General features: G+C 44.8%; 2 protein-coding genes across 3 annotated transcripts; both read right to left on the reverse strand.

Moving 5' to 3' along the window:
- Positions 1–268: 268 nt before the first annotated feature.
- Positions 269–4740, reverse strand: VAMP2 (vesicle associated membrane protein 2). Of its 2 annotated transcripts, XM_044005420.1 has the most exons (5): positions 4649–4740; positions 3571–3691; positions 2706–2864; positions 2185–2236; positions 269–1924 (listed from the first exon to the last, which is right to left on the reverse strand). In XM_044005420.1, coding segments are annotated over exons 1-5 (351 nt in total). In that variant the 5' UTR covers positions 4651–4740; the 3' UTR covers positions 269–1907. The 2 variants fall into 2 exon arrangements, with proteins under 2 accessions (XP_043861355.1, XP_043861354.1); XM_044005419.1 differs by lacking the exon at positions 4649–4740 and having other exon boundaries at positions 3571–3732.
- Positions 4741–9069: 4329 nt separating this feature from the next.
- TMEM107 (transmembrane protein 107) lies at positions 9070–15989 on the reverse strand. The gene is made up of 5 exons (XM_043964373.1): positions 15439–15989; positions 14771–14838; positions 14511–14611; positions 14064–14160; positions 9070–13889 (listed from the first exon to the last, which is right to left on the reverse strand). Exons 1-5 carry the CDS (start codon positions 15523–15525, stop codon positions 13820–13822), a joined length of 423 nt encoding a protein of 140 aa, XP_043820308.1. The 5' UTR covers positions 15526–15989; the 3' UTR covers positions 9070–13819.
- Positions 15990–19843: the final 3854 nt, after the last annotated feature.

The following is a 19843-nucleotide window of genomic DNA, read 5'->3' on the forward strand; positions in this document are numbered from 1 at the left end:
TCTCTCTTCTTATGGCTAGCTTTGGAGTTACATTTCCCCCTGGCCTGGGTCAGAGCTTCAATGCCTTGCTTGCCCTGTCTTCTCCTTTTCCCACTTTCTCTAGCTTTCTTGCCTAACAGCCCTCTCTCCTAGCCTTAAGCTAAGCATCCCTCCCTCCTTCTGCTGGAGTCTAACTCTTCTCACTCTCTCCACATGCATAGTCAACCCATGTCCTCCTCATTTTAGAAAAGCCAGGTTCCCCAGCCTGAACAAAGAGATACACACAGTATTTGGTTTCTCATCACACATTTATTTATTGTACATTTTCACAATCTGGATTTGCCACAGAATTGGGGGCACTGAAGGGGGCAGGGTAGGGATAGGGAATGGGGGGGGTCTAGAACAAAGCCCCACCCCCACATCACCACCCCCAACCCAGTAGGCAGCTCTCTTTCTCCTCAACCTCCCAGAAAGTGGAATGGGGGAACACGGAGATCTAGTGGCAAGTAAAAGGACTATATCCTCCCCTCCATGTTCCCCCCAAATTGTGCCATTTAAAGAGACTCTTTGACCCTCCTCCTCCAACGACCAACTCCCCTTAGCCTAGAGGACCTCACAGAAACCATTCCCTTCTTCCCTCGGGGAGAGGAAGGGATAAAATTTCTCTTCCTCCCCCAACAACACATTCTGGCAGTGACTATTTCCCCCTTCCTTGAATTCAGGGGGCATCCAAGGGAGGTGGGCAATAACAGGACTTTGCAAACCCTCCCTGGAACCCCAGGGTGGGCTATCAGCTCTGTTCCTCACAAGGAGGTGGCTCAGAGGGGAGGAGGTCCATGGAGGACTTGTGAGGTGTTCCTCAGCCCCCTTACCAGACTCCCCACGGCAGTGACAGCCCCTATTGGCTAGTGGCCTCCCCTCCTAGATAAGAATCGGAATGTTGCAGGGTTCCCCAATTCATCCCAGCTGGGGTGGGAGGGGCAGGTGAGGGGGACCCTTTTGAGAATGTCAGTGAGCCCCCCTACCAAATATGGGGAGTAGGAATGTGGAGACCCCCAAGTGGCAGAATTATTGGTCCATCAAAACATTTAACTTTAAGACACTTACATACCAGCTGTGGGGTTGAGAGTTGGGGAGGCATTTGTAGGAAGGAGGAATTGGGAAAGGGTGATGACAGACAAGAGTTAGAATGAAATGGATGGTGAAAAAAATGGAATGGTAGGGAGGAGGCCACTAGCCTCCATGTGTTAAAAGCAAAGAACCCCTCACTTATGTAAATGTCGTGCAAATAAGGGTACAATTGGAGGATCCATAGTATGTTTAGTGGGTAAAAGGAGGAGACCCAATACGGGTCAGGAGGCAGGAATGACTGAAAAACAAACCAAAAAGGGTGTGGTTATGTAAATGACATGCTAATTTAAATGCTCAAAGCTCCCAGGAGACACTGGGGAGGGAAAGGTGGCTAAGGGAATCTTTGTCACAGTCCATAATGATTGGATAGTCCATAAATAAGGGGGAGCCCCAGGCTCCTGGGAGGAGAGAGATGGGTGGGAGAGATGAACAGCTAAATCCAGGCAAAAAAGAAGATGGAAGGAGAATAGAGAATGTTGCATAGCAAATGCACATGAGGGGACTGTGGGTCAAAAGAAAAGGAGAAGAATGAAGAGTTAGAGGAAAGAAAAGGGTGATGGGCAGGGAAGAGAATTTAAGAACAACCAGAAAAAATCTCCTAGTAATAAAACTACAAACAGACCAAATATATATAATATTATATATGTATAAATAACAGCTGGCTATTTACAAGGGGGGACACACACGCAGACACACCGGAGATGGGACAGGAAGGGACTGGAAGATATGGCTGAGAGAGGGAGAGCCATGGAGGGGAGGGGGCCCTCTCCCGGGCAGGGGCAGCTCCTGCTGTGGGCTTAGGTGCTGAAATAAACTGTGGAGAGACCCAAAGAGTGTTAGGGTCAGGTTTGGTCCATATCTCTCAGCTGGGGGAATCTCTCACCTACACTTAGCCATCCTCCATTCTGCCCAACCCCCCACCCTCAAATGAAGTTTCATCATCCTTAATCAGGAGGGTAAGTTCTGGGGATGCTGGTGGGACTCAATGATCCTACAAGGGGTTGATGGAAAAGACTGTTTCTTTTTCCTCCTAGGCCATAGTATCTGAACCTCCTCCCTCAACTCCCCACTCACCAATGATGAGGATGAGGATGATGGCGCATATCACTCCAAGGATGATCATCATCTGGGGGTGGGGGTGGAAAGAAGGAATGGAGGAGAGAAGGGGGAAAATGGTGAGATGAGAAGGTGGAGAAAAGATAAGGAAAAGAAGTAAAGGAAAAAGTAAGAGAAAAGAAAGATGAAAGGGAGAGGAAGGAGAAAAGGAAACAGAAGATGTATTGGGGAGGGGGTGATAATCAAGTTAGTAGGGGCTAAGATCAGAGCTCTGTCCACTTCCCACCCTCCATACCATTTCTTGAAAGAATTACAGTTAATCAAGGAAGTAAAAAGAACCTTAGTGAACACCTAATATAGTCCCTTCATTTTAGAAAGGAGGAAACTGAAACCCAGAAATAAGTGATTCACCCAAGGTCACACAGTTTTGATTTAGTGTTTATCAGGCCTAGAGAACACTTTACCCCATTCCCTCAGTTTCCTCTCCTGGCTAACCCACCCTGTAGAACCTCCCTTATGCCCTCCTCAAGCCCCCTTACTTTGAGGTTTTTCCACCAGTATTTACGCTTGAGCTTAGCAGCGCTTGTCTCAAACTGGGAAGCCCCAGCCTGGAGGGCATCTGCACGATCATCTAGTTCTGATAACTTCTGGTCCCTCTCTAGGACCTTGTCCACATTCACCCGCATGATATCCACCACCTAGACAAAGGAGGGGAAGAGGGTTGACATGTTTAGATGGATTCACATAATCAACATACCAATGATATGTCACAAACTATGCCAGGAAAAAGCTTCAAGCATCACACAAATAGGACAACCCCCAAGGACATACATCTGTTATATGCTGGGACACAAACCTTGGGCTAACTGTAACCTGATGTACAGAAGCTGTCAGACACAGAGTAATTAATAGCAGGGACACATGCTTAAGGCATAATGCATAGATAGGACCCACCAGGGACACAAAGCAAGGGCATGGCAACAGCTGATCCAGAAACATGCCTTGGACATACTAGCAGAACTCACTGGCACAGTGGGTGTAGGTCAGAAGCCTCCCCTTTACACAGAAAGGCATAAAACAAACAATGAGACTTACCCACTACCTACAAACCTCCAACATGCCTAGTGTACAACAGCACAACACACCAGGCCCAGACCTCGAAGGGTAAAGCAAAGGAGCAACGCTAACTGACTTACCAGGTGGCCAGGGGCATGACAACAGTGACACAGGTCGCTGTCCAACACTGCTGACACGAAACATTTGTGCCTCTTACCCTAACCTCCCTCCCAGCCCAAATGCTATACCTCAAGGCACACAGCAGTGAGCTGTCCGTGGTACTGATCACAAGGCAGACAGTCCTTACCCCCCTTCCCTTTCTTTGACTTCTCCTTCCTCTAGGCTCACCTCATCCACCTGGGCCTGGGTTTGCTGCAGCCTCCTGTTGCTAGTGAGGTTTGGGGGGGCAGCAGGAGGGCCCCCTTCTCCTGCTGGAGCAGCAGGGGGCATGGCAGTAGCAGGAGCAGACCTGAGGGTGTAAGTGGCAAAGGTGTCTTGACACAAGGACATCCAGCCCTTCACAGCAGACTCTGCCAAGCCTCCCCTCTCCCTGGTCCCCAGTTCTCCCCCCAAAGAGAAGACCTCAGGCAAGCCGTTTCAGACTCATTCTGAGTCTGAGTTTCCTCTCTCTGGGCCTCAGTTTCCCTCTGAAGAATGAGGAATTGGGCTCGAGCACTGTGGTACTGAGACTCCTCACCTCCTCCTCTCTGGGTCCCTGCCAGCCTGAGGACTGGGGGCAGGCCCCTAATCCTCAGGCTGGAGGGTGGGGGGGTGGGGGTAGGTTGGTGGAGATTGCCAAGACCAGTGAGACTTTGCGGGGCGGCTGGGGCAGGCATGTGAGGCAGAGATGCCGGGGTCCACAGTGCCGGGGCGGGTGACAGGAAATCTCCAGGGGCGGATGGGGTTGGCTGGGCTCGGGGCGCCCCTTCTTGGTCTCCGCTCCGCATCGCGGCTCTGCAGCCCCCGGGCATCCCTGGGGCCCGGGTATTTTTAGCTCTTCGTCCCCCATTCTCCTGAGGCTCCGACAGTCCAGGCCCAGCCCTTCCTCTAAAAGCAAAAGGGACGCCCCCGCGGCCGGCCGAGCTAGAGGGGACAGGACCGACTAGGCAGGGTCGGGCAGGGACAGGACGGGGCGGCGGCGGCGGCGGCGCGAGAGACTGCAGCCCCCAAGGCTCCCACCGCCCTGGGGCACGGCCGGGCCCAACTCCCGGAGGGCGCCCGGGGAACGAGGGTGGGGACGGCCAGGAGGGTGGCGGCGGCGGCGGCAGCGGGGAGAAGGAGGAAGAGGAGGAAGAGGAGGAGGAGGAGGAGGAAGAGGAGCAGGAGGAGGAGGAAGGAGTGACAGCGGGAGGGTGGCTCCGGGCAGTGCACGGAGGCCCACGGTAGCCCCGGGGATGGCGCCAGGCGCCGGGCGGTGCAGACTCACATGGCGGGGGCGGGCGGGCGCGCGGGCGGGCGGGGACAGCGGCGGCGGCGGCTCCGGCTCGCGCTGGCTCCGAATGGTGCTGCTGAGCCTGGGGACGGGAAGATGGCGGCCGCGCGTCACCCACATCCGGGCACCCGTGGCAGGCCGGGCGGGGGAGTGGGTAGGAAAGGAGGGGGGAGCTGGGAAAAGGGGTTGAGGTGCCGCCATGTTGGATGCCCTGCTCCTTCCCTCACCACCACCACCTTTCTGAGACCCTGACCTGGAAGGCGCTCAGGACCCTCTAAAACTCCCCTCCCCAAAGATGCTCAGGCTGTCCCTAGACTCTTGTCTCCAACCTCCAAAGTTTCCGACCTCCAGATCTCCAACCCTAAACCCTCAAACGTCCAACATCCCAACCCCCAAAATTCTTCAACTCTACCCTCCTACTCCGAAATTTCCAACACTCCATTCCCCAAAACTACCACATTAAACATCCAACACCCCAACCCCTAAACTACAACATCCCAACAATCAACCCCTACAATTTTCTCAAGTCCCAAACTTCTCTAACCTAAAACACCTAAGTCCCTAACCCTCAGCTTTGAATTTCTAACCCCCAAACTCAAATCCCCAGCCTTTAACACTCCTTCAAATCCCTTTGATATTTCAATACTTCAAACCCCAACAGTCCAAAAGGAAACTCTAACAACCCTGACCTTCCAAACAACATGCCAAACCTTAACCCTAATCCCGAACTTCAAGTACCTAAACCTGCAATATCCCAACCCAACTTTACCCCAAACATAATATACTCCAATCTTCAATACCTTAGGGTACAGCACCCTAATGTCCAGCACTTCAAACCCTTAGCACCCCAACTCTCAAGCCCCCAACAATTTAATCTTTCATCTCCTTAAACCTCCTATACACACCCAACTCTGACATGCCACACTTTAATTTCACTCCAATGCCTAACTGATAATACCTTAAACCTTGATCTTAACTAGAACCCTAATATTTCAATTACCATGGAATGATAAGACTTCAATTTCAGACAGTCCAACCCCTCAGCTCCTACCTCTGACGTTCTAACACTATACACCCTAACTTCAACGTTCTAATCCCAATATATGAACCTCCCAGAGCATAACCCAATCTGACAACATAATTCCCCAAATTAGAGCATTCCAACCTCTGACCTCCCTAGTGCTCCACCCTGGATACCCTAACACAACAGACCCCAACCACACATTCTTCTAATTCCTAACTTAATTCCAACCCCCAACTCCCAGACCTAACATCCAAAACAAAATGACTACTACCCCAGTCCTTGCAGAAAGAGGTAGGTTGCCTTCAAGGGGGTACAGAAGGAAAAAGAAAATCCAATTTGTCCCAAAATCTACCCTCAGCATCCCTGTAATCTTGATCCCCATTCCTTGTGACTGTGACTACATTGGCACAAAGAGGATTGAGAATTGAAAGGAATTTCAGAGATCATCTGAGTGACTATAGAAATCCATTCATTTTGCAAATGAGGAAACAGACTCAGTAGTTAAGTGACTTGTAAGTGACTAAGTAAGTGACTCTAATAACTGGCAGCTTCAGGATTTATATCTAGTGCTTCTGACTCATAGACCTAGTCCTCTTGGCCCCAGGAAACTCAGATGAGAAAAGGGAAGGCAGAAAGTGGGTAAGGAGAGAAGCTAAGAAATTGGGGGGGGGAAGCAGCTAGGTGGTGCAGTGGATAGAGCACCAGCCCTGGAGTCAGGAGGACCTGAGTTCAAATCTGGCCTCAAACACTTGACACTTACTAGCTGTGTGACTCTGGGAAAGTCACTTACCCCTCATTGCCCAACCAAAAAAAAAAGAAAGAAAAGAAAGAAATGTATGGGTTTGAGCTTCTTACTGGCCAAAGTATTAAACCAGGGCTGAACTCACAATCAAAGCTCAATATTTCTACTTGCTAGGTGGTAAAGGAGGCACCTATTACCTTCAAACCTGCTCTCAAGTTTCACCATCCTTAAATCTTCAGGCTATGATCCTTTATCAAAGCAAATTCCTTGAAAAATCTGATCACAAATAGAAATCTTTATTTCCTGTCTGTGTACTCACTTCTAGACACTTCACATTCTGGCTTCCAACTTTATCACTGGAATAGAACCATTCTTTACAAGTTAACAATGATATCTTTTTTTTTTTTTTAGTGAGGCAATTGGGGTTAAGTGACTTGCCCAGGATCACACGGCTAGTAAGTGTTAAGTGTCTGAGGCCGGATTTGAACTCAGGTACTCCTGACTCCAGGGCCAGTGCTCTATCCACTGCACCACCTAGCTGCCCCAACAATGATATCTTAATTGCCAAATATAATACTTTTTTCAGTACTCAACTAATCTTCTCCATTTCCTCTCAAATTCCCAACTAATATGCTCCATTTGATATCAGTGTCCACTTTCTCCTCCTGGATACTCCCTCCTTTCTTGGTTTTCTTCCTCTTTGAGAAGAGTATTGTACCTTTTTTGTGTCATGGACTCCTTTGGCAGTTTGATGAAACCTAAGCACCTCTTCTCTGATTAATGTTTTTGGGCATACAAAATAAAATACATAATGGGGCAGCTAGGTGGTGCAGTGGATAAAGCACTGGCCCTGGATTCAGGAGGGCCTGAGTTCAAATGTGGCCTCAGACACACGACACTTTCTAGCTGTGTGACCCTGGGCAGGTCACTTAACCCTCATTGCCCCACAAAAACTCCCCAAAAAACAAAACAAACAAAATAAAATGCCTGGATTACAAAGGAATTTAGTCATATTGAAATAGTTATTAAAACATTTTTAAAAACAAGTTCACAGATACCTTGATGTCTATCCATTGACCATCTGTGGACCCCACATAAGGAACCCCTTGTCTAAGCAATCCTACTCAGTCTCCTTTACTGATTCATCATATCATAATAAATAGCTAACATTTATATAGAGCTCACTATGTGCCAGGCACTGTGCTAAGTACTTTACACATATCATCTCATGTGATACAAGAATCTTGGGAGGTAGGTGCAAACTGAGGAAACTGAGGCAAACAGAGGTTAAATGACTTGCCCAAGGGTCACACAACTACTGAGTGTCTGAGGTCAGACTTGAACTGAGGTCTTCCTGATTCCAGGCCTGGTGATTTGTCCACTTTGTCCTTCCTCTATATTCCCTCTCTTGGAGATGTCATCAGTTTCTTTGGGCTGATTTATCTCTATGTCGATTACTCACAGATCTATATATCTGTTCCTAATTTCTCCCCTGAGCTACAATCCCACATCACCACTTGGATACTGGACATTTCACACTGGGTGTGAAATAAGAGACATCTCAAATTCAACATATTCAAAATATGTATTAGCTTTCCCCCAAAATCCACCCCTCTTCCAAAACTTTCCCATTTCTGCAAAAGACATAGTAATTCTTCCAGTTTCCCAGTAACTTAACAAGTGTTATTTTTGATGCCTCATGCTCCTTTCCTCTATATATCCAATCAACGGTGAAATCTTGCCATTTTTATGTTCACGATATCTCTTTCCTATGGGCCCCTTTCTCTCCTCAGAGCTACCATCATAGATCACACCCACAAAACTTCTCACCTAGATTTAAATAGATTTTCATTTCTACCTTTTTAAAAAAATCTCCTAGATTAACCCCATCCTTTCTCCTACTCTCTGCCACTTCCCAGAGCATCATCCCTTATAACAAAGAATAATTTTTTTTAAAAAAAGAAAAGGAAAGAGAGAAAAAAATCAGCAAAACCAAACCACACATAAAAAACAAACCAAGACAAACAAACAAAAACCCTGGCATTATAGACAATTCTCTTCTGCTATGGACCAAGAATAGATGGAAGTATTTCCTCATAGTTCTTCTTTGGGACCAAGCTTATTCTTTTTAATTTCACATTTATTTTCTATTGTTTTTTAGTTGTTGTACATTGTTGTCATTTCAACAAGCATTTATTAAGCACTTACTATATTCTAAGCACTGTGCTATATGCTAGGGATACAAAGAAGGGGGAAAATAGTCTGCCCTCAAGAAGCTTGAATTCTATTGGAAGCAACAACATGCAAATAAGTAGGCACATATAAAATATTATAAGGATAGATATAAGGTGATCTGGGAGGGTAATATATGAGTATCTGGGTATCCTGGAGACATCTAGTGGGAACTGGGAAAGGTCCCACTGCAAAAGGTGGGATTTGAGCTAAGTTTTAAAGAAAACCAGGGGAAAGATAAGGAGGGAGACTCAGTAAGTAGGTTCCCCTTGAATACTCTCCCTGGCCCAAACAACTTCTGACCTACATTTTTTGTTTGTTTGTTTGTTTGTTTTAATTGAGGCAATTGGGGTTAAGTGACTTGCCCAGGGTCACACAGCTAGTAAGTGTTAAGTGTCTGAAGCCGGATTTCAAACCAGGTATTCCTGACTTCAGGGCCGGTGCTCTATCCACTGCACCACCTAGCTGCCCCTGACCTATATTTTAAAGTAATTATGAAAGAAAAGGTGAAGTTACACCACAAAGTAAAACAAAAATACATAGCCCATGTCTACGTCTTTTTATTCATCAAAAAGTAATAATAGGGCAGCTAGGTGGCTCAGTGGATAAAGCACCGGCCCCAGATTCAGGAGGACCTGAGTTCAAATCTGACCTCAGACACTTAACACTTACTAGCTGTGTGACCCTGGGCACTTAACCCCACTGTCTCACCAAAAAAAAAAAAAAGAGAGAGAGAGAAAAGCAACAGTTAATGCTTTTGGCATGATGTAATGTCATGGCTGAACTTGGAGTTAGTAAGACCTGGTTTCAAATTCTACCTCAGATACTTACTAGCTATGTGACTCTAGACAAATCATTAAACTTCTCTTGGCCTTAGTTCCTTAGTCACTGTGCCATTTAGCTGCCCGGTAGCTAGCATACATATACTGTATTAAGGTTTGAATAGCACTTCCATATGTTAGCTAATTTGATTCTCAAAACAAACCTGAGAGTTAGCCGCTATTATTAACCTCATTTTACAGATGAGGAAACTGAGGATAAAAGAAGTCAAGTGACTTGCCCAGGGTCACATAGTTATCGTGTGCCTGAGGCAGGATTCAAACTCATCTTTCTAACTCCAGGTCTAATACTCTTACTATGCTACCTAGCTGCCTGCATAAGACAAAAATTGCTGTCTACGGTTAAAATTTAATTTTCTGAGGGTAGTTAGGTGGCACAGTGGATAAAGCACTGGGCCTGGATTCAGGAGGACATGAGTTCAAATCTGGCCTCAGACACTTGACACTTACTAGCTGTATGATCCTGGGCAAGTCACTTAACCCTCATTGCCCTGCAAAAAAAAAAAAATTCAATTTTCTGACTACCAGAATGACTCTTCCCACAATAGATACATGTCTTGGTCTTCAGTTTCTTCTTTCTGTGTTAAGTGTAATTAACCAAGAAGCACTTGTTACTCCTAATTGTGCATAGTATAGTGCTGTGCACTATACAGAGAACATAATATCAGGTTGCTGCTGTTGTGAGTGCATAAATAAGGCCCTTAAAACACTATTTAAATGAGTTGTTAATATTCACAGTTGATAATAATTTACTAGTAATACTATAGTCTCAGTGCTGATCTATATGCTAGGTATATTGGTAAAAATTAATTCCTATCTCAATATATTGTAATTTGTGAAATGTAGCTATATTCAAATTTGAAACTGTTACCCTAGAATCTGAGAGTTGGAAGGGCTCAAAGACCCTCCTCTTAGCTGGTTACATGAACTCAGCCTAAAACATTCCTGACAAGTCATCATCTAGCCTCTATTGAACATCCTTAGTTAATAGGACTTTCTGAGGTAGTTCATTTTTAGCTCTTGCCAATAGAAAGTTCTTTCTTCTACTGAGCTGAAATCACCAGTTTGTATGTGTGTATATACATATATATGTATTATGTATGTATGCATGACTCCTAAATCTATTACCCTCTCTCCTGATTTCTAGTTTGATCTTCCCATCTATCTGTGGGACAGCTACCTGGATAACAGCCTAGCATCTTCCCATCAAAATTAGATGATCTTCATTACTTTCCTGTTTCTGTTAATGATATCAGCAACTTTCCTACTACCTAGGCCAGAAACATTTACTGCCCTCTTTCAGTTAAATTAACAATGTATATTAAGTGCCTATGATGTGCAAAGGTGCTATGTTAGTTCCTGAGGGGACAAATAGATGAAAAAAGACACAATTATAAGATAATGGGATACTAGTGTTGGAATCACCTTAGAAATAATTTCATCTAACCCCTCTCTCTTTTTTTGAGGGGGGGGGGGCTGGGCAATGAGGGTTAAGTGACTTGCCCAGGGTCACACAGCTAGTAAGTGTCAAGTGTCTGATGGCGGATTTGAACTCAGGTCCTCCTGAATCAAGGGACAATGCTTTATCCACTGCACCGCCTAGCTGCCCCTAACCCCTCTTTTTTACACAAGAAACCAATTCCCAGAGAGTTTGTTGTTTACTCAAGGACACATAGGTATTGAGTGGCAGAGCCAGGATTTTCCTCCACATATTTTGCCAAATCCACTGAAGTCTACATTATCTTGAGTTTATAATCAAATGAGTGCAAGAATAAAACACATGTTCAAATAAATATATTTTCTTCTCTTATATAGTTTTCCATGTACTCTGTATGTTTCTAATTGTTTATATGTTATCTCTCCCATTAGACTGTGAACTCCTTAAGAGTTTTTGCCTTTCTTTGTACACCTAGGGTTGGTACAGAGCCTTGTATAAAGTACTTGATGTTTGTTGATGACTCAAGAATGCAAATGTCAGAATTTCTTATCTCATGCCTGACTCCTAAATCTAGTATTCTTCTGCCACAAAGCTTATATACCTTGGAGGGTGATCGTAAATCAGGTAACTATCTGAGGCATTCTAGAAAACAATTTTGAGGGATGAAGTAGCTTAGAGAGGGCTTTCAGGGTAGCAGACAGTTTTGTATGCATATGTGTAGAGGCAGACAGCTACTAGCTGAATGACTCTGGACCACTCATTTCTGAAAGCTCTCGTTTCTGAAACAGGGGCTAATAATAACATCAGTTTCACAGGGTTGTCTTGAGGAGCAAATGAATATTGTGTAGAGAGAAGTGTTATATAGACACAAGATATTGAGAGTATAGAAAATTCAGGAATGGATTTTTTTTTAAAGAAAATTCAGGAAGGACTGCTATATAAGTCTCAGCATTTTTATCAGGATTCCTGCTCTGCACATAGTTAACATCTAATGCTTGTTGATTATTGATTTTATTGGCAACTTGTTATTGTTAATGTTTTTATATTACCTCTATTTCCCAAGGTATCCCTCTCTGCACCCCTTTTAGATGGGAATATAACAAATTACTATTCCTCAAAACAAAAATTGAAAAGGTGGGGGGAGTTCGGCAAAAAAGTTCCAAACCCATAGTTCCCAACCTCTTTTTTTTGGGGGGGGTGTGAGGCAATTGGGGTTAAGTGACTTGCCCAGGGTCACACAGCTAGTGTCAAGTGCCTGAGGCCAGATTTGAACTCATGTCCTCCTGAATTCAGGCCTAGTGCTTGATCCACTGTGCCACCTAGCTGCCCCCCCCAACCTCTTTTTGCTTTTATTTTACATTTGTAATATTCAGGGATAGAATAGTGTCATGCTTTAACGTTCTTTTTTATATTTATTTTCATTTCGAACCTAAGATTTGGATATTTAAATCTTAGAGCTGGGGCAGCTAGGATAGAGCATTGGCCCTGTATTCAGGAGAACCTGAGTTCAAATCCAGCCTCAGACCCTTGACACTTACTAGCTGTGTGACCCAGGGCAAGTCACTTAAGCCCAATTGCCTCCAAAAAAAAAATCTTAGAGCTCATCTAGGCCAATGCCTTCCTTCTGGGGGGAGGGGGGGAAGGAAACCATGACTATAGTAATAAGATGGTTTAAGGGGGCAGCTAGGTGGCACAGTGGATAAAGCAGCCCTGGATTCAGGAGGAGCTGAGTTCAAGTCCAGCCTCAGACACTTGACACTAGCTATGTAACCCTAGGCAAGTCAAACTTAACCCCCAATTACCCAGAAAAAAAATACAATAAGATGGTTTACCCCAAATCCAGAAGATAACAAAGAACAAAACTGGAACAAATTCAGACTCTGACTCCGTTGTTTCTTGTGATCATATCTCATTGGCTCAAGGTACTAAGCTCCCTTCCATCTTTTTTTTCAGTCACCATTAGTTCCTTCTAGTGGGGTGTCACTCTTACCTTTAAAAGTGGCATGTCACACTTCAATCCTGTTGGAAAGAGTGAAGATTTGGGGTACAATACAACAATGAATTCTTGACTCAGCTCCCTGGTGGGGATAGGATACCATTTGCCCATTTCCCCACAAGAACTCCATTTTACACACAGATGAGGAGACTGAGGCTGAAAAAAAGGTTAAGTGACTTTTCCAGGATCACACAGCAAGTAAGTATTTAAGGGTTCCCTATTTGTCCACCATGACTGTAATTCCGGTAGTAGTTTTACAGATGGGAAGAAGTCACATCCACTCAGGGCTCGCCTAAAGAATATGTTCTGGGAGCCAAATGCAGGACATTTTAACTCTGATCTACCTAATGGAGTGATACTCTGCACTGCCTTTCCCCAAATAATGAGGGTCTGTTCCACTCATTTTCACCCCAAACAGAATCTAAAGAACCCAGCCTCAGCTTCTTCCAAAGGGTAAAAAATAAAAAACTTCATGAACCACATTTAGTATTGTCCCCAGAGTGATGCATGTTGTCACTTGCATAAATCAGCCTTGTCCCTTCCTGGGATTTGGACAGTAATCATCAAAAAAGGAGCACCAATGACTTGGTGTGGATGAGAAAGGACTAGGCTCCCTTTCTAACGAACTGCTCTCCTAGCTCTTCCCTTCTCCTGTGTATGGCCAACACTGAACGTTCCCTGTACCTGGTTTCACCAGCTTTAGTTATGATACAAAAGTTGGGTTTTATTAAAAAGTACTATATACAATGTCATTGTGCCAAAACTCAGGGGGATAAGAACACTGCCAATAGTCCCCAGGCCCTGTTGAGGGCAGGCTTCCCATTTTTTTCCCAAGGACTGAGAGCCAACTTCAAAGCCTTCTCGGTCTTCTGCCCCACGTTTGTGGAAAGATGGTCAGAAGGATTTTTTCTTTAACACGAAGACAGTGATGAGCATTATTATTTCAGTAGTAGCTGGGAGGACACTGCGAAAGGAAGGAGGTGTGATCAAGGACTTCCTTGTAACAAAGATTCCCCAGTCCCAGCACCCAGCACCCAACACCCTACTCAGAATCAGCCCTTAATTCTCGAAATCCGGAGTGTTGCCTTGAAGGGGGGAGCCTCTCAGAAGCCTAACGTAGGGGCCCCTCGTGCCGCACCTGCAGAAGGTGAAGATGTACCAATAGGTGGAGGCCTCCCAACCCTCGAAGACGAAGAAGGCCAAAGACACCGTTGCAGAACAGTGCACCGCGATAGCTTTGGAGGAGTCAGGGAAAAGAAATACTGAAAACTACATTTCCCAGCATGCTTGGGAGAGATGGGCGGTACCCAGGTTGGACCCGGTCCCCGGGCTAGGGAGAGAAGGGAATCTGTGCTTACCCTTGGCTGCAAATTAACCCAGGTTAGGAAACAGAGAAGTTCAGTTCTCCTTCCTCCCTCCTCCCCGACCCCTCCTCAAGTCATCGCCATTTTAGAAGGGGTTCCATCTTGTGCTATGCTCAAGTTAAACTTCTGAGATCCATACCCCGCCCCACGAGGCCCAGAACCCCTCGATCTAGGGAGCCAAGTTAAAGGCCACCGGAGGAAACAGTCGGCCAAAAGGATACAGAAGAGGCTCTGAGTACTGTTGAACATGGTCACGCCTGAAAAGAAACCTATCAGTTCTATCAGGAAGAGGCACAGTGTAATGGAGAGAGCAATGACCAACCTATGTAGGGATAGAGGGAGCCTGGAGTCTACCGTTGCCAACCAGACCCCCACCCCTCCTCCAGGCTCTTTCTCCAGGAAGGCTCGACTCCCCTTCTCCACCCCAAAGAAGGGGAGGGGGAGGCCTCCTACATTCTCCCACCCACTCTGGTTGGCTCACTTAGATTCCTCCTTCTCAAAGTCCTCGGGGTCGAAGTTGAGGGGCAGATTGGCCTGGATGTTGATGTCCTAGGGGAGGGAAGTAGACAAGAGCAGGAGTAAACAAGGATTTTTGAGCCAGGGTAGAACAGAAGTGATAAAGTTGCAGGACAGCCAGGGTCTCTGCCTTCCCCTCCCTTCCATTCAGCCACGGAGTGCAGAAGCTAGAGAAGGGGGCCTTAGGAGACCACCTATTCGTTAAACAAGACAACTTCTTCCTTTTGCTGGTGAGGAAACCGAGGTCCACGGACCGGGAATCCTCAAAGTCACACGACGGAAATACTAAACCCTAAAGCCAGATTTTTTGACGGTAGGAGCGGTTCGGAATGCTCTTACAGGCGGCCCTTCAGGACGGCGCTTGGGGAAGGCACAAAAAGTGACTCATTAAGGTGGGGTGGGGAGACTTCTAAAGACAAGTGGCTAAGGGATGCTGGCGCGCAGGCGCAGGAGAAGCTATGGATTGGGGTATAAAAGATGAGTAGGCGCAGGCCGGGGGACTGCGGTAGCTCGGACCAAACATTGGCGCGCGTGCCTTCTGCTACCCACTCAACCCCTTGGCCAGAGAAAGGGAACGGGGCGGAGTGGCCCGGAGAAAGTGAAGGGAAAAGGCTGTGGTGGGGGTTATTTTACCCGCGTCCAGAAGATGGTGATAACGATCACCAGATGAGCTAGCAACGTCAGAAAACGAGAGGGCACCAGCCCAGAGATCTGTCCCATCTTTTCCGAGAGAGCCTGGGTCGGACTCTATGGATCGACAATTCTTTCGGCCGCTCGCTGCAGCCTCTCGGTTGCCTAGGGCAACTACAGGATTTTTTTTTTTCTCCTCTCCCGTTACGGTTGGCTAAACTATCCAAGAAATATCGCGAGAAGTAGCAATACACTGCGAGATAGTGAATTTAAAGGGACCTTCCTGTAGTCAGTTGCAGACGCCATTCTTAACTCAGCATCCCGACTTGAGATGAGATTTTTTTCATAGAAACGAATGTACGTGACTTCTCCCTGTTGTCCTTTTATAATTTCCCCGGGTCTCTATAAATCAGTCCAGCTCTATGGCTACCCTCTCCATAGACTCTTCCCTTGGCGCTGCTGAGTCCTTTTTGAGGCTTCTCCTCGGTCATTACAGCCTTGGCACTCATTTACATACCATGTTACTGTCACCTTCCTCCCAAACTAAGTTCCCGGAGTGCTGGGAGCTTTCTCATCCACACACATCCCTAACTCCTAGCATCCGGCCTTGTTCATGGGTTTAATAATTGCCGAACGAATCAATGAATATTAAGCTTTCATCAAGTACGAAGGCAAAAAACTTGACCACTTGCCTTTAAGGAATTTGATTCTAATAGGTGACGACATTACGTTATGAATGAATGAATGAATGTGCGTCACGTGCTTACTTTGCTAAAAGTGCTAAACGCCAGCTGGACAAATACAAAAATCAAGACAGTCCTATATCTCAAGGAGCTTACATTTTCTTTAAGACTGCTTTTTCAGTTTTCAAAAATGACCCCATTTGGGGGGTTTATTTTTAATTGATGTGTCCTTCCCACTACTCTCCCGCCTTGGACAACTTAAACACACACACACAATCGGGCCAAAACCCAAATTGTTCAAAATATATCTACATGGTTTGACAAGACAAATTTCTCACATTAGTCATGTCCTTAAATGTATGTCTCTTTAATGCTATTTTAAGTTCATCATTTCTCAGTGGGAGGTGGGTGGCTTGTTTTATCTTCATTCTTTTGAACTGGTGGTTTATAATTTGTGTTGATCAGAGTTCTAAAGTTTTTAAATGTCGTTTTCCTTTGATGGTGTTTGCAAGGTATATACATTGTTCTCTGGTTGTGCTCATCATCTCAGTCTTCATCAGTATAGAGAGGTCTTCCTACTTTACTCTTAAATTTTCCATTTCACTATTACTTATGGCACAATAATATTCCATACATTCATATACCACAATTTGCCTAGCCATTCTTCAATAGGAGGACCCCCTTCCAATTTTTGTCTTCCATAATAGAACCGCTATAAATTTGTTTGTACATAAAGATTCTTTTTATTTTCTTTAGTGTGCCTGTTTTCCCAAAAGCCTTTTCAATATTTATCATTTTTCTCTTTTGCAATTGTTGTCAATCCGATTAGACGTGAGATTGAATCTCAAAGTTGCTTTAATTGTCATTTTTCTAAAAAATAGTAATTTAAAGCATTTTTCATGACTCTCGATAGCTTGGATTTCTTCCTGCGAAATCTGTCTGTTCATATCTTTTGATATTTAATAAATAGTTCTTAGTTTCGTAACTTTGAATCTGTTCCTTATATATCTGAGAAATGAGACCTTTTTCAGAGAAATAAATGCTTGTTTCCACCCTTTCCACCCCCACAGCTTCCTTTACTTCCACAGAGAGGAAACAACTCTTGTGAAGAAGAGGCCAGTGATGGCCACCAACTGCTACCCATAGATCAGATTAGCCAGTCTAGCTGAAGCATCAAGGCAGAGAGACAGACAGACAGACAGACAGCACGTGCTGGACAAATCAGACAACTTCCACCATCTTTACCACCTTTTCCCCTCATACTTGAATGCAAATGGCCCAGAACCCAAACCCAAGAGCCATTGCTGCTATTGCCATAATAATGCTTCCAACCTTGTGCCCACAGCCATTATCCAAGGAAGCAAGGATGTTGAAATGCAACCTGGCAATTGCTCCTGTTACAGCTCCTGAATGCTCAAAAAAGAAAGTCCTTCCCACCAAAGTCCTTGGAAATATCAAATAACTCAGCATCAGAAACAGATGGGATTTTATTGATGAAAATGATATTAAAGAAGAGGAAATACCATCTGCCATACTAGTGCACTCTAAGGATCATAGGAGCTATTTGATCTGCAACTAAAACCTTGTGTATTGTTTCCCTTATTAGAATGTAAGCTTCTTGTTAACAGGAAGTCTTATTTTTCTATTTGTATCCTCAGCATTTAGCACATTGCTTTGTACTTAGTAAGTTCATGATAATTCATTCAGTCTATAAAATATTCTCTGAGGAGATTGATACATTCATTAATTTTGTCATTTTTATTATATTGACTCAACCTCCCCAGGAGTAATTAATATTTATGTATTTAGACCTGTTTTTATCCCTGCAAAAAGTGTTTTATAGCTAGATTTATTTTATTTCTGAGTGAATCGTTTTTTTCCTGAGTGAATCTTAAAAGATATTCTCCCAAGTAGCTTATATTTTCTTTTCTTTTTTTTTAAGTGAGGCAATTGAGGTTAAGTGAGTTGCCGAGGGCCACACAGCTAGTAAGTGTTAAGTGTCTGAGGCTGGATTTGAACTCAGGTACTCCTGACTCTAGGGCCAGTGCTCTATCCACTTCGCCACCTAGCTGCCCCATAGCTTATATTTTCTGTGGTTATTTTGGTTTTTGGTATTTTTTTTCTTGTGGGGCAATGGGGGTCAAATGACTTGCCCAGGGTCACACAGCTAGTAAGTGTCAAGTATCTGAGGCTGGATTTGAACTCAAGTCCTCCTGAATCCAGGGCTGGTGCTTTATCCACTGCACCACCTAGCTGCCCCCTCTGTGGTTATTTTGAATGAATTTCTCATTCTAGACCTTCTTGGTGGTTTTCATTGATTACATATGAGAATGCTGATTTATCTTTTATCCTACAACTTTGATGACATTATTGATTATTTCAGTTAATTTTCAACTGACTCTCTAGGGTTCTCTAAGTATACCTGCATCTGCATATCACTTTTAAAAATTGACAAAGTTTGGGGGTTTTGCCTGTGATCAGGTGATGGCTATGGAGACTGTGCTAAAAGTGAAATTGTCGGTCTATGGGATGCTGCCACTCCCAGTATTCTTGTATTACCTGACAGTTGCTCAACAGTTGTTGCTGGTAGTGGTGAGGAAGGTCTCCCCTTCTCCATAATGATTTCTGTCCTTAATGGTGGCTGTGGCAACTAGACTGGAAGCAGTCCTGCTTAGGCTTATTCCTCCAATTTCTTTTTCTTGTCTTCATTGCCCTGGTTAGCATTTGAGACTTTGGTTCTGAAAGTAGTCAGGATAGTGAATGGGGTCATAGGACAGGGTTGATTTGATGGTGGTTCACAGTACCCAAAAGGGAGAGTGAAGGATGCCTGATTGGTTGTCGTCCTTTGTTTTCCAAGAGGACCAAGATAACATCACTATGTTAAGGTCAAGTTACAGTGTGGCTGACTGTGACTGATCAGACCAATATGAGCTCAGAATGCTCTACCACAGGGTCAGGTATAAGTAGTCCATGTGAACATTTGGGCTGGGTTCTCTAAATTTGCATATCTTATGTTGCTTTTGAGCTACTTAACTTTTACTTCACACACCATGCTGAGCAGTCTTGTACCAGTGTCTCCTATGTCATGCAATCAGTTCCAAACTTCTTAAAAGAAACCTAGAGAGTCTCTTGTATCACTTCTTCTGATCACCATGTAGGCTTGCCTTCTGTACATTTGGCATTCCAACAACAGGACCAGACTATGGAAGTTGCCCTCTCTGCAGTAGAGTTTGCATGCTTGGCAATTCAGCTTGACAAAGAACCTCAGTGTCTGGTGATCTTCAGAATTTTCCGAAGACAATTCAAATGGAAGTGATTCAGTTTCCTGGCATGTCACTGGTATACTGTCCAGGTTTCACAGGCATACAACAATGAGGGCAGTACATTGGTTCTATAGACCATCAGTTTGGTAGCCAGTCTACTACCTCTTTTCGTCTGCACTTTCCTTTGGAGCCTCCCAAATGCTGAGTGTGGGGATATAGTCTGAGTGAAGAGAGAATTGACTGATTGGGAGAGGAAATCAAACAGTTTGTTGTGGGAAAAGAAAATCTTTTTGAGAAGGTTGTGGAGGAGGGATGGGAGAGGATGACTGCTTGGTGGTCAGTGTGGGATGTTCTGGTCATGAAAGTCATAGTGTTGGTTATTGATTGAAATAGCCACTATGTGCTATTAAGAATCTCCCTGTAGACTCTTATACCTGATTTTCCTCTTGCCTTCCATTTACA

Source organism: Dromiciops gliroides, chromosome 4, assembly GCF_019393635.1.
Source record: "Dromiciops gliroides isolate mDroGli1 chromosome 4, mDroGli1.pri, whole genome shotgun sequence".
Taxonomy (NCBI): Eukaryota; Metazoa; Chordata; class Mammalia; order Microbiotheria; family Microbiotheriidae; genus Dromiciops; species Dromiciops gliroides.